Source organism: Macaca nemestrina, unplaced genomic scaffold (genome assembly GCF_043159975.1).
Source record: "Macaca nemestrina isolate mMacNem1 unplaced genomic scaffold, mMacNem.hap1 Scaffold_488, whole genome shotgun sequence".
NCBI lineage: Eukaryota > Metazoa > Chordata > Mammalia > Primates > Cercopithecidae > Macaca > Macaca nemestrina.
In genome coordinates, this window is record NW_027257680.1 from 30,603 (window position 1) to 45,141 (window position 14,539).

Below are 14,539 nucleotides of genomic sequence, written 5' to 3' on the forward strand. Positions count from 1 at the left end.
ACACTGGGGGCATTTTCTCACGTGGTCCAAGTGACCCCATGGTCTTCTAGAGCTTTGGAACCAGTCGCGTCCCACTTGACACTACACCCGACTCTCAGTTGCTGAATCTTGTTGGCCCTCCGGCGATCTCCCGTTGGATGAGTTGCACCTGCTGAAACTCGATTCCCCCTGGATTGGCGCTTCATTAATTATTCATGATCAGGTGGGAACGCCTGCTTACATCCCCCTGTGGCTGTTCTCTGAGCTTTCCGGTCACATCCTTTCCTGCCACGCTCTTTGGTTCATTTTGGTCATGCTCCTTCTGCTGTCAGAGGAGCAGAGAGTTGATCTTGTTGATTCTGGATACTGATAGTTTCTAGGTGATCTGGACAACCAAGGTAACGACCCTCAACGGCGGCGGAAAGGGAGCAGCCATTTGGCATTGCTCAGAAAATCCCACTCAGTTCCCAGGCCTCCTAGATGTGGAATCCTGGTCAGAGTTGTTCCCAGGTCAGAGAACGGAGATAGCCTGTGCATGGTGGGATATCTTTACCTAGAGCTTTCAGTGAGTCTCGACCTCAGCTACTCTTAGGATCGGGGGAGAAGCATGGAAAGGCCCGGTGCTCAGGCATCCGGAAAGAAGACGGGACGAATATTCTACCTCTGAAGTACATCCCAAATCTGGGAGTTTACTTCAGCTTTACTGGGTTCTACTTGGCGAATGAAAGTGTGCCTCGTTCATACGCACATCCGGAAACCACTTCATGGGGGCCGTCACAGTTTGAACCCCACACGTGGCATCGCGTTGAGCCAAATGGGGACTCGTGGTGCAAGCAACGCTCCCCACGTGTTAGCGTGCGTGAGATTCACTTGGTGGAATTTGACTAGGTGCGTGTTGGTAGAGTGGGGCTGAGGTTCTCTTGCCCCTGTGGATGTTTAAGAAGTCACAGGTCCTGCGAAGACCTGCGGTCCCCTCAGTCAACTCTGTTTCGGAGACATAATGACTTGGATTACTGACAAGTCAAGACATTTTCAAGCCCTTGGAAAATCAGTTACACACAAACACGGAATGAAAGTCGAAAGAGAGTACGTCATCTTTTTGAGAATTTTATTCACTTCAAAACAAATTAAACACACCTATTTCCAACGGCATTCCAGAGCCCAGTTCTCCAGGCTGAGGAAACACCCCAAGAACGCTATGCGCAGAACGCTTCACAGCGTCCAAAACACTGCTGTCAGGGCGGGGCACAGCTGAAGGCCTGCATCTCTCAGGGTTCCCTAACTGTTCCCTGATTCAGCCATCTAGAGAGCAAACACACAGTCATTCCCCAGTTTCCTACTGACATCACAGCGGAAGTCTGACTCCCGCGCGTCGCCGTCACCCAGTTTCTGAGGCAACGAATCACTGGCACAGAAGCTTCTGGTGGCGGGTTTCCGGAGAGCCCTGCGAACTACAATGTCCCTCACCAGAATTCGATGAGGCAGAGTCTCTGCATGTGGTCCCTGCCTGGCCTGGGCTCCAACATCCACAGAAGCACCACAGCCGGGGAGCTTGGGAGTCACCACACACAGTCTGCTCTCTGCTCCGTGCTCCTCAGTCCCACAGACCCCTCCGAGTCACGGGAGCTGGGTGCAATGGAGCCCCGGCCACCTGTAGTCTCACTCCAGGTCAGAATCGCTGTCCTCTGAGGAGGAGGAAACCTGAAGGTCCTCATAGAGGACACTCAGCGGGACAGGAACACAGGGAGCCTCAGACTTCTCTGAGACGTGAGGGCTGTGAGAGAGGAAGTCTCCCGGCTCCTCAGGAGAGGGAAACGAGGGAGCTGTCAGGAGGCTGGAGCTCCACCATCCGTTTTCCAGTCTCCGGAAGAGCATTCTGAGAGGCTGGGCCCCATCGTGGCTGGCCGCTGGGTGATGGGACATGGTGCAGGCCTGGGCAGTAGGCAGGTAAGGTCTGCTGCGCGGAGGCTGCCGGTCGCTGCTGGGCACCTGGGCGGGTGTCCCCCTGCTCATCTGGGGCGACGGACTTGGTCTGAGTTCGGTTGCAGCTGGCGGAGGTTGGAGAGTCTCCGGGGCCCCCAGCTCACCTCCCTGGATGGCATTTTCGGGCATCTGGAAGGGACCCGTTCTCGGTTTCTTGGGGAAGTTCAGGCAAGCCTGAGTCGGAGCCTGGGCAGGTCTCTTGGCTCCTGGCCTGAAACTGAGATTGGAGCCGAGGCCCAAGCTGTGTGTGTCGGCTGGTGGGCAGGGCTGTGAGGTCACCGCAGGACGTTTGTCTTGTGCCTGGGGGCTGATGACCCGGATCAGGCCGTGGGGCTTGGAGGCAGCCTGGGGAACTTCTCGGCGGCCACCCTGAGGCCTGCTGTGTGTCGGCTTCACCACGACGAGAGGCTCCGGGCCCTGCTGCCTGACTCCCGGCTGAGGGATGTCGGCCACAGACCCTGTCTGTCGTTCCTTCGGTCGGAGACTTGACGAGGAGCTCGGACTGGCTTTTCTGAGGGGAGACAGCGAAGCCAAGACGGATACCGTGTCAGACATTTTGGTAGCTGAGCCATCAGTGAGGGCAGGGTCCACGCGTGGCCTCTTATTGGCTGTGTGCACCGGCATTGGCCTGCTTGCAACCTGAAAGAAAGGAGACCACACACGTTAGAGGTTCCTCGGCATGGAGCCAACATGGAAATCAACCACATCCAATGACGAGGTGCACACAGCAGGAAATTCTTAATACGGTATGGACAGGCGGTCCTTGGAAGTAGGGACAGATCCTCAACGTGAGTGCTGATCGGGACAAGACCCATGAAAAATGCACTCTCGAGCTATGGTCTAAGAATACCATTTTTCTGAAGACTGTGTCTTGGGCATTCACTGGATCAAAGCGCCTCCACTCAGCCTTCCGTGAAGTGGGACGGACTAATGCCCTTCTGAAGGCAGGTTGGTGGCTCAAGGGTTCCCAGGACGTCTTTTCTGAAAACATGCATGTTCCTGGGGTGAGCCTCCTCCATGTTTGGGGCCCCTGAGGGACTAATTTCCTCAGGCCACTAGGAAGATGTTGTTGGCAGGCTTGCCATCATTGCACGGAGAGAAAGCAACAGCAAATACGGCACCTTCAGATGCCTTCACCTGGAATCAAATGGACCTGGGAGGATCGTGGAGTCCCTGACCCCAAGAAGGCAGGGAAGAGGGTTTCCCCGATCCCCTCACGCACACAGGAACCTGAAAGGAAATCAACCAGAGTGACCTAGTGGAGCAAAGAACAGGGACCCAGAGTGACAGTCACTCTCAGATAAATCCAAGATTCCGTGGATTCTTTTCGATCTGGCAGCGGCTTCTCCAAAGGTTTCCCAGAAAAGTTCTGGAATTGAGCCTTCCTCTGCGGGTCTTTTTGCCTGCAGAAGAGAAAAAGTTCAGGCCATGCATCCAGTTTTCCCTAGGAGACAGGAAGAGTTCAGTCTCTGGCCCATTTCCATTCTGTGTTTTGTGATAAATAAGTGGAACTCTTGTGCCCTTTCCACCTCTGCACCTTCCCTCATGTGCCAACCTTCCCGTCCTCACAGTGATCTTCTAAGCTTCCCAAGTAAGGACTGTCATTTGGATTCCATTGCTTTTCCCCCTGTCATGGGGAACCTGCACGAAGCTTCCCCACCTGACATCGTCCTCCCCTAGCTCGATATCAGGAACAAGTCTGTTAATTATTATTATTATTAAATATAATATAAATTAATAGTAATCATTGACAATAATAATCACAATAAAGATAGTAAAAATTAATACTGTTTAAAAATGTTTTAACAATTAGTAGTAACAATTAATAGCAATATCACTATTAGTAATGAAATGATATCAGCAATTATTGTTACTTAATACTAAATGATGTTGGTTATAAAATAATGATTAATATTATGAACTACTAGCATTGCTAAATGTCATTAATATTGATAATTAATTTTAAGCATACATAATCATATATTTAAAATAATTATCCTTAATTAATTATGGTATCCTATTAATTATTAGTATAATCGATAATTGTTAAAATTGGTCATTGATGTTTAATAATTAATCATATTATTACTCCTAATACTGCAGTGTGTATACAGCTACCTGTGATGTCATTCCTAATATCCAGGGAGGGAGAGCATGGTTTTAGTTTTAATATCACAATAAGTGTACACTCACCCTGTGACACAGATCCTAATATTCAGTGTAGTGGAGTATGACATGACTCCCAACATAGCAATGAATAGATAGCCACCCAGTGATATTGCTCTTAATATTCACGGAAGATGCGTATTATATTACTCCCAATATCGCAGGGAGGGTACAGCTCTTCTGTGTTATGATTCCTAATATCTGGGAGAGGAGAGGATGATAATAATTCCAGTGTCACAGGCTGTGTTTACCGGCTCTGTGACATTGTTATTAATATCTGGGAAGGGAGAGGATATTACTCCCAATGTGGAAGGGGGTGTACATCCACCCTGTGATATTCTTCTTTCTATTCCAAGGCCGAGAGGTTGATATTACTCCTAGTATCACAGACACTGTACACCCCCATGTTTTTAATCCCTGCGATATTGAGAGTAGTATCATCCTCTCCCCGGTGGAAATTAGGAACAGTATCACTGGGGGCGTATACACCCCCTGCGATATTGAAAGTAATATCATCCTCTCCCCTCCTGGATCATGGGAACAACATCACTGGGGGATGTACACTTTCTGTGATATTGGGAGTAACATCATCTTCTGTGCCTTGGATTATTAAGGACAATATCACGCGGGGACATGTGTACATCTTCTGCAATATTGGGAATAATATTATCCTCTCTCCCCTTGCATGTTAGGAAAAATATCACAGAGTGTGTGTTCACCTCCTGTGATATGGGGATTAAAACCATCTTCTCCCGTTCTGGATATCAGGAAGAGTATCACACAGGGGTGTACAGTGTCTGTGATACTGGGAGTAATATCAACCTCTTGGCCTTGGAATATTAAGAAGAATATCACAGGGTGGATGTACACCCCCTGCCATATTGGAAGTAATATCAGCCTCTCCTCTCCATGGATATTAGGAACAATATCCCAGGCTAGGTGTATGCCTCCTGCTCTATGGGGAGTAATATCATCCTCTCCCTTCCAGGATATAAATAACAATATCACAGGATGGGTGAACACAGCCTGTGATACTGGAATTATTAACATCCTCTCCCCTTCTGGATACTAGGAACCATATCACAGAAGAGCTGTACCCTCCCTGTGATATTGGGAGTAATATCATACGCTTCTTCTGTGAATATTAAGAGCAATATCACTGGGTGGCTTTCCATTCATTGCTATGTTGGGATTCATGTCATACTCTACCCCCTAGATATTAGCATCAGTGGCACAGGGTGATTGCACACCTACTATGATATTAAAACTAAAATCATGTTCTCTGTCCCTGGATATTAGGAACAACATCACAGGTAGGTGTACACCCCCTGTGGTATTAGGAGTAATAATATGATTATTAAACATCTATGTAGATTTTAATAATTATCAATCACACAATTAATACGATATCATTATTAATTATGGATAATTATTTTAAATATATGATTATGCATGCTTGAAAATAATTAGTAATATTAATGTCATTTAACAATATTATTAGTTCTTAATATTAATTATTATTTTATTACCAACATCACTTAGTATTGATATAAGTAACATTAATTGCTGATATCATTATTTTATTGTTAATATTGATATTATGATTAATTGTTATACTAATCGTTAATATTTTTTACCAATATTAATTTATACTATCTTTATTGTGATTATTAATATTGACAATTGTTATTATTTTTTACTATAGTTATTAATATTAATAATTAATAGACTTGTTCCTGATATCCAGCTGGGAGAGGATGATATTACTCCCAATATCGAGGAAAGTGTACACCCCTCTATGATGTTATTCCTAATAGCCAGGGGATAGAGGATGACATTATTGAAACTTTTGCAGTGTGTGTCCATCCCTTCGGTCATGTTGTTCCTTATATCCAGAGTGGGAGAGGATGATATGACTCCCAATATTGCAAGAAGTATGCAACCGCCTGTAATATAGTTCTGAACATCTAGGTGAGGAGAGGATGATATTACTGACCATATCGCACGAGTTGTAAAACCCCTTCAATATTTTGCCTACGACCCTGAGGGGAGAAGATGATATTACTCCCAATATCGAAGAAGGTGTACACCCCTCTGGGACACTATGCCCAATATCCACTTTGGGAAATGATGACATTACGCCCAATGTCCCAGGGGATGTACACCTACCTTGGGATATTGTTCTTTATATCGAGAGGGGGAGAAGATGCTATTGCTCCCAAGAACGCAGGGGCTGGGGCTGTACACCCCTCCTGTGTTATTGTTCTTAATATCCTAGGGAAGAGAGGATGATACTACACCCAATATCGCAAGGGGTGTACACCCACCCAATGATGTTGTTCTTAATGTACTCCACCTCCCACCACCAGGGATATCATTCCTAATATCTAGGGGAAGAGAGGATAACATTATGCCCAATATCGCAGGGGAGCATACACACCCTCTGTGATGTTGTTTCTAGTATCCAAAGGTAGATACGATGATATTACTGGCCATATCACAGGGGGTGTACACCCTTTTGTGATATTGTTTTTGACATTCAGTGGGGGAGAGGATAACATTAATCCTAATATCGCAGAAGGCATACAGACCCCTGCTATGTGGTTCCTAATGTACAGGGGAAAGAGAAGAATATTGCTCTCAACATTGCAGGACGTGTAACCACCCTGCCCCCCGTATATTGTTCCTAATATGCAGCGAGGTGGAGGCTGAGAGTACTACCAATATCCAAGAAGGTGCACACACACCTGTGATATAGTTCCTAATATCTAGCGGGAAAGAGGCTGTTTTTACTTTCAATATCGCAGTGGGTGTACACCGCAGCCAGCCCCGGGGTATCATTCCTTACATCCAAGCAGGAAGAAGATGATATGGCTGACAATATCGAAGGGGGTGGACACCTCTTCTCTGATATGGTTCCTGATATCCAGGGGGTGAGTGGATGATATAACTCCCAATAAAGTAGGAACCGTACAGCCACCCTGGGATTTTGTCTTTAATAACCAGAGGGGAGAGATGACATTACTACCAACATTGCAAGGGGTGTACACCCTCCTGTGATATTGTTTCTCATATCTAGGAAAGGAGAAGATGGTATTAGTACCAATATTGAAGGGATGGACACCCCCCGTGGGATATTGTTCTAAAGTTACATGTTGAAAGAGAATGAGATTCCATCCAATATAACAAGGGGTATACACCCCACCTGTGATATGAGTCGTAAAACCTAGAAGAAGAGAGAATGACATTGCTTCCAAAAACACACGGATTGTACACCCACCCTGTGATATTGTTTCTGTCATCTAAAGGAAGAGATGATGATACTACTCCCACTACCGGAGAAGGTACACACCCGCTGTGATATTGTTCCTCATTACTTGTGGTAGAGAGCATGATATTACTTCCAGTATGACAGTGTCTTGACACCCAGTCTGTGATACTGCTCCTAATTTCCAGTAGGTAAAGTATGATGTTCCTGCCAAGAGAGTAGTGGGTGTACAGCCACCCTGTAATATTTCTCCGAATATTCAGGGAAACACAGGACGACATTATCCCAAATCTCCCAAAAAGTGTACACCCATTGTGTGATATGGTTCCTAATATCCGGAGGTGCAGAGGATGGTATTCATTCTCCTATCGCAGGCTGTGTACACACAACCTGTGAAATTGTTCCTAATATCCTGAACAAAAGAGACTGCTAATAATGGACACACATTGCAGGAGGGAGTAATTGGCTATTACGATCCACATCTCAGGGGGTGAGGCACTCCCCGCGATATGGGGAGTAATAGCAACCCCTCTCCCCACTGGCTATTATGATCCACATCGCAGGGCAGTTCAGGACACCAGCTCTGCCCCAACTTTGACTCAGACAGTGGGTGTCATGGGACCACCTCAGGATGGGTGGCAGTTCAGCTCTAAGGTATCCTTGCTGCCAAAGACCAACTGTTCCTGCTACTTTGAATCTGGCCACAGGGTCTCTGTTGGTGAGACAGATGACCATGAGGCAGATACCCTGAAATCTAGCGACAGAGCTCAAAGTCCCATGAGAGGCACCATAGCACGCAGACTTTGCAGACATACTAGCGAAGGCCGCAGCAGGCCCTGAGTGAGGAACAAGCTGACCAAGATCCTGGGGTTCTGCCACACAGCCCTTATACCAGGGACTGGAAACTGTTTCCCTAAAGAGCCAGGAGTCAGTATTTTCAGCTTTGCCAACTGATCTTTGCCTCAAGCATGCAACTCTGCCATGGCTGCACGACAGCAGCCTTCTGCAGGTGGCCTGTGAAGAGATGGGCATGACCGCACCCCCATCAAACTTTACTTATGGACATGGAAATTTCTCAGTGTCATGAAGTGTTATTTTTTTATTTGTTCAACCATTTGGAAATGTAAAATCCATTCTTGATTCATGGGCGACTAGAGCAGGCGGGGACAGGCCGCCCCTTGCCGACCTCTGGAATGAGTTTAGAGAAGTAAATGACAGGTCGGGCCAGCACAGCCTCCTCACAGCGGATTCGCTGCAGGAGGGTCCTTCGTAGCAACCACTTCCCATCCTTCATCTTGGCTTCAAGTGCAGCTCAGGTGGAGAAAGAGAGAACAGAACTGGCCTCAGCAACAAGAAGGAAGGAGATGCAGGGTCAAGCAGCCATGTGGATCCATCACACTTAACATTCACACCAAGCGGAGCACAGGCAGGACCAGCCCGGGGGGGCTGAAGTGGAGGCTCTCTGGGGTAGGGGACCTCTGGGTGGGCAAGATTCTCTACCTAAAACTCAAATAGAAGATCTACACAGCAGTAGTTACAGAAAACACACACTAAGAAAAAGGCCAAAATAAAAATAGGACACCACGTTTGGCCAAACGGGTCTCACAAGCCAGTAGGTAAGAAAGCCCAGGAGGGCCCACCAGAGGAGCTGGGGGTTGATTCCTGCCTGCTGGGGCCTGGGACACCCCATTCCCAAAGAGGAGGACCCAAGCTTTGGGGAGGAAGCTGTCAGAGTCACCCAGTGAACTGTTCAGAGCTAGAGCCACACAGCAGGTGAGGAGCCCTGGTCATGCCCCCTTGTGCGCTGAGAAGCTGGGGTGAGGGCACACCCCCAGGGGCCGATGCAAACAGTGGACCGCGGGCCCTCCTCCTGCCCAGAGGATGCTCAGCTGCCAAGGGACCACCAAGGCCTGGAACCCAGGGACACACCACCTGACCATCATGCCCAGGCCTCCTGGACCAGGCAATGTCCAGTACAGGCAGGCAGTCTGGACTTGGGGCCAGGACAGTGGTGGATGGTCCTGCTAGGCAGGCCTCCTTCTCCCTACCAGCTGGGCTGATTGCACTGTAGTTTTGGTTCTGGCAACATATTGTTGCCCACTTTGGCCACACCAGTCCCCGGCTCCCTGGCAAGGCCCAGTGCTGTCCAATCTACCTACACAGGCCCCACACACCCAGTGCCCACCAGGCTCTGTCAGCCAGGAGGACCCATGCTCATCCCCTGAAGTTTCTGTGGGAGCCTGCATCCCACAGGGACCCACAGCTCAGGGCCAACCTCCATGGGGGCCTCTTGGTTGTGGTGACAGGGGTGAGGGGTAGTTGACCTCCAGCCCTCCCATCCTGGCCACTGTATTTTGTGGGAATCATTCAGTCCTGTGAGCTTCCTGGGGACCCCAGAAGGAAGAGAACAGGGTGGTCATGGCAGCCTCAGCCCCAGGCTCTGGGCCAGAAGTTGATAACGACCAATTGAGAGCAACCACTGAATTCAAGCCTCTTACAGATACACGAGAAGTTGGCGAAGAACTGAATGTCGACCATTCTACGGTCATCCAGCATTTGAAGCCAATTGGAAAGCTGAAAAATCTTGATAAGTGGTTGCCTCATCAGCTGAGCAAATATTTTAAAAATCATCCTTTTGAAGTGTCATCTTCTCTTGTTCTATGAAACAACATTGAAACATTTCTTGATCAGATTGTGACATGCCACAAAAAGTGGATTTCATACAACAGCCAGCTCACTGGTTGGACTGAGAAGAAGCTCCAAACCACTTCCCAAAGTCAAACTTGTACCAAAAAAAGGTCATGGTCACCGTTTGGTAGTCAGCTGCTGGTCTTCTGATCCACTACACTTTTTGAATCCTGGTGAAATCATTACATCTGAGGAGTATGCCAAGTTAATCGATGAGATGCATGGAAAACTGCAGCACCTGGAGCTGGCACTGGTCAACATGAAGGGCCCAATTCTTCACAATGCATGACCACCTGTCATACAACCAGGGCTTCAAAAGTTGAATAAACTGGGCTATGAAGTTTTGTCTCATCTGCCATATTCATCTGACCTCTTGCCAAACAACTACCACTTCTTTAAGCATCTTGACAACTTTTTGCAGGGAAAACACTTACACAACCAGCAGGATGAAGAAAATGCTTTCCAAGAGTTCATCGAACCCTGAAAGCAGGGAATAAACAAGTTTATTTCTCATTGGCAAAAATGTGTTCAATGTAATGGTTTCTCTCTTTTTTTCTTTTTTTTTTTTAAGACCGAGTCTCACTCTGTCGCCCAGGCCAGAGTGCAAAGGTGCAATCTCGGCTCACTGACACCTCTGCCTCCTGGGCTCAAGAGATTCTCCTGCCTCAGCCTCTTGAGTAGCTGGGATTACAGGCACATGCTACCACACCCGGCTACTTTTTGTATTTTAAGTAGAGACGGGATTTCACCATGTTGGTCAGGCTGGTCTCAAACTCCTGACCTCCTGATCCGCCTGCCTCAGCCTCCCAAAGTGCTGGGATTACAGGCGTGAGCCACTGTGTTCAGTCCATTGTAATGGGTTCTATTTTGATTAATAAAGATGTGTTGCAGCCTAATTATAAAAATTTAAAATTCACGGTCCAAAACCACAATTACTTTGGCACCAACCTAATAATAGAAGAATTAAAAGAGGCCTTTATATTAGAGAGCCCATGGATGATAAAGTAATAAAGAATATTACAATCTCCATAACCCACAAACTTGGTAACTTAGACCAACTGGATGAATTAAAAGACACAATCTATTAATACTAAAATATAGGAGAAATAGGTCATCTAAATATATTGATATCTATTTTTAAAATGGAATCAATGCCTAATAACCTTACAGAAAACCTATATATTCCAAAAATCTGACATTCTGACATGTTATTCTAACTGGTGGGCTTCAGGGATTTCCATTTTGATAACAACATAGGTGAGTCACACACACTTACTTTTAGTGCTCATTGGTCAGGAAACCTATGTCCACTATAGGATACTGCAGAGCGAAGCATTTTGGAGAATTTAGGCAAGATAATATTATTTTCCGATTTAAGGGAAGACAACCAGTTTTATGTACAGTAATTCCTCATAATATCACAGGGGATACCATATTTAAACTTTGGGGTATCCCCAGGTATAATTCTTATTTGAGCCACATGTGAATTTCAGACACAGAGGCTGCCCAACTTTGCTGGCTTGCAACAGATGTGGAAGTTAGTTCACAACCTACTTTGTGGAGGCATAAAATTCAATGAGCACTCATTTAGCATTTTATTTTAAATATTATTTTTGTAAAGTTTGCATTTCCAATTAGGTGAAATTTTAAACCTGTTTCAGTTCTTATCCACTTTCCCCCACCCCCCCGAGACGGAGTCTTGCCCTGTCACCCAGGCTGGAGTGCAGTGACATGGTCTTGACTCACTTCAACCTCCACTTCCCAGGTTCAAGCAATTCTCCCACCTCAGCCTCCCAAGTAGCTGGGATTACAGGTGCCCACCACCACGCCCGGCTAATTTTTGTATTTTTAGTAGAGATGTGGCTTCCCCACATTGGTCAGGCTGGTCTTGAACTCCTGATCTTGTGATCTGCCCACCTGAGCCTCCCAGAGTACTCAGATTACAGGCCTGAGCCACCGTGCCTGGCCTCTCCATTCTTTTTAGGCAGAGGGGAGCAAGGATTGCTTTAAGTTAGGAGGGACTCCCATGTACCCAACACATTTGTGTAAATTTCTTCCTTCAGAGTTCTTCGAATCAGCATCACCATTGTTAAAGGCCTCCCACATGGTAATAATTGTGCTACAGGGTTTTATGAACATGAAGTTTATGTTTGGCTGAATTAACCTTCTTGCTGTGGCACAAGGGTGGCATAGGTGTTTTTACCAATTATGAAGCGGGTTCACTGTGCAATGGCTACCAACTTTTCTGAGTACAATGAGACCAAACACATTCATACATAAATTCCACGAAGTGAATTTATTACTTACAAATAGCAAACAAAAGACAACAGAAGTCTAGGATTCTATATGAACCACTACCCCAAGCTCAGGAAGGCTACCCAGAGCAGATGGATGGAGTTTTGACTGTAAGTGCTTCACTTGCAGTACAACAGAGGGACCCCAGAAAGTAGCCTACCTTGGGTTTTCTCTCACGATGTGGTTTGCTGGACACAAGCGTTAAAGGCCATTCTGTTTCAAGCAGGGACTATAACAGAGCCTGGGCTGTTCTGACCAATGTCACCTGATTTTCAGCATATTGCCTTCCCAGCATATCATACAGTTATCTTGAGAACTACCAGTAAGAAAGGAAGGAAAATGGCCCTACACCCTTAAAACTGAAGGATCAGGATATTTGTTGTGACAGAGGCACAGACAGTAGCAACAGAGTGTTCTTGTGAGCCGTGTACTAGTTCTCTTGACCGGAGCGTGGCACCTAACTGTCTTTCTCTTTCCTTTCAATGGAAACTGTTTCAGAATATTTTAAATATTTTGAGTTTCTATATCTACAGAGTGGAGGCACATGATCGCTGGCAGTGTAGACTCTCTGCATGGTTACAGGAAAGAGTTCAGGAGCCCATCAATCCATATTGGAGGAGACCACCTAATCCTCCAGAGACTGTCACTCCATCTTCCTGGGGTTAGCTCCACATGCAGTAAGGCCATTATGTCTAAGGCCGGCAAGACTTGCAGTCCGAAGATCCAACTTTTGGCATGCTGATAAGCAGCAGTGATAAGAAAAGCCCACACACTTGCTAGGAATTTTTCAATGAAAGCAGCTGAGACTCTTCTTCATATGCTTCGATAGGGGCTAATATCAAACTCTTTCTTCCCATTTTCTTTACTCATCAGTGACTGAACCATGAGGCACCTTAGATATACACCTCATCAGGAGGGTGTAGGGGACAGCGGTAAGGGGAGCAGCAGCACAAGAAACAAACAAGGCCACTACTTCTCCCTACATAATAACTATTGTCTTGGAGTATACAATAATTAATAATGTCCACATGGCTGCCCTCAGCATACAGAGATGGTGACCAGAGTAGATGCAGGGACTACAGAGATACAGCCTGATCCTTGCTAATTACGACTTAAGTGTCAGCTTATGTGCTGCGCTTTTGTGCATTAACAAGCCAGGGCCTCAAAACTGCCTGCTAAGCACAGGCCAAATGTCATGCTGGGGTGTAATTAAACATTCATGTCTAGGAGATCAGAGCATTTTAGTGTGGGAGAAGATGACAACACCTGAAGACCACAAAATGCTGTGCAGATCAAAGGGAAGGCCCATCGTCAGCTCACGGTCTGACTCAGGTGACTGATGATGTGTTACGGAACCGTCAGCCGACAGCAGGTAGGTCAAGTTGAGCAGGTGTCCTGCATGAGGGCTGGTCCATTTCGTTTGTGTTGCCAATTGTTTCAATAGCGTCTCATGCACCCCACTGGTGAGGAAGGAATGAGCACCCTACGTTTACTGGCACCGTTAAACACATAACATCTATTACTGAACAGATAAGCCAGACATCAGTTATTAATTACATTTAGGAGGATGGTGTAAGCTCCCACAGGCCCAAACAGGGATTAACTTAGGAGCAGAGAGTGGTATAGCATGAAAAAAGTGAGGATGTTCCTTTTTTTTTTTTTTTTTTTTTGAGACAGAATCTCTCTCTGTCACCCTTGCTGGAGCGCAGTGGTGTGATCTCAGCTCACTGCAAGCTCCGTCTCCCGGGTTTACGCCATTCTCCTGCCTCAACCTCCCTAGAAGCTAGGACTACAGGCACACACCACCACACATGGCTAATTTTTTGTATTTCTCGTAGAGACGGGGTTTCACTGTGTTAGCCAGGATGGTCTTGATCTCCTGATCTCATGATTCACTGGCCTCGGCCTCCCTAAGTGCTGGGATTACAGGTGTGATCCATTGCACCCGGCCGAGGATGTTCCTTTGTTCATACAGGAGTATGTGATTGGTTTGTCTATTGGCTGGTAGAGAACTGAATCATGTCACACTGACTGGTAAGACTGTAATACTCTAAAATACAATATATAAACTATCATATCATAATGGTGCAATACTATCTACTACAATAAGAAAGGCATCGATGAAAAGCCCAACGCTATCATATGTGACTGAGAGATTGA

General features: G+C 46.5%; 1 protein-coding gene across 1 annotated transcript; it reads right to left on the minus strand.

Annotated features, from left to right (window-relative positions):
• Positions 1–1,638: 1,638 nt before the first annotated feature.
• LOC139361420 (protein FAM90A5-like) lies at positions 1,639–8,690 on the minus strand. The gene is made up of 3 exons (XM_071090016.1): positions 8,583–8,690; positions 3,257–3,406; positions 1,639–2,601 (listed from the first exon to the last, which is right to left on the minus strand). Exons 1-3 carry the CDS (start codon positions 8,688–8,690, stop codon positions 1,639–1,641), a joined length of 1,221 nt encoding a protein of 406 aa, XP_070946117.1.
• Positions 8,691–14,539: the final 5,849 nt, after the last annotated feature.

What these genes read in the sequence shown, in the direction of transcription:
- LOC139361420 (XM_071090016.1), bottom strand. Translation starts at nt 8,690, where the DNA reads ATGAAGGATGGGAAGTGGTTGCTACGAAGGACCCTCCTGCAGCGAATC. An exon ending in TCTCTAAACTCATTCCAGAG is followed by an intron (nt 3,407 to 8,582) that starts GTCGGCAAGGGG and finishes CCTGTCTCCTAG; the next exon opens with GGAAAACTGGATGCATGGCC. An exon ending in AATCTTGGATTTATCTGAGA is followed by an intron (nt 2,602 to 3,256) that starts GTGACTGTCACT and finishes CCTTTCTTTCAG; the next exon opens with GTTGCAAGCAGGCCAATGCC.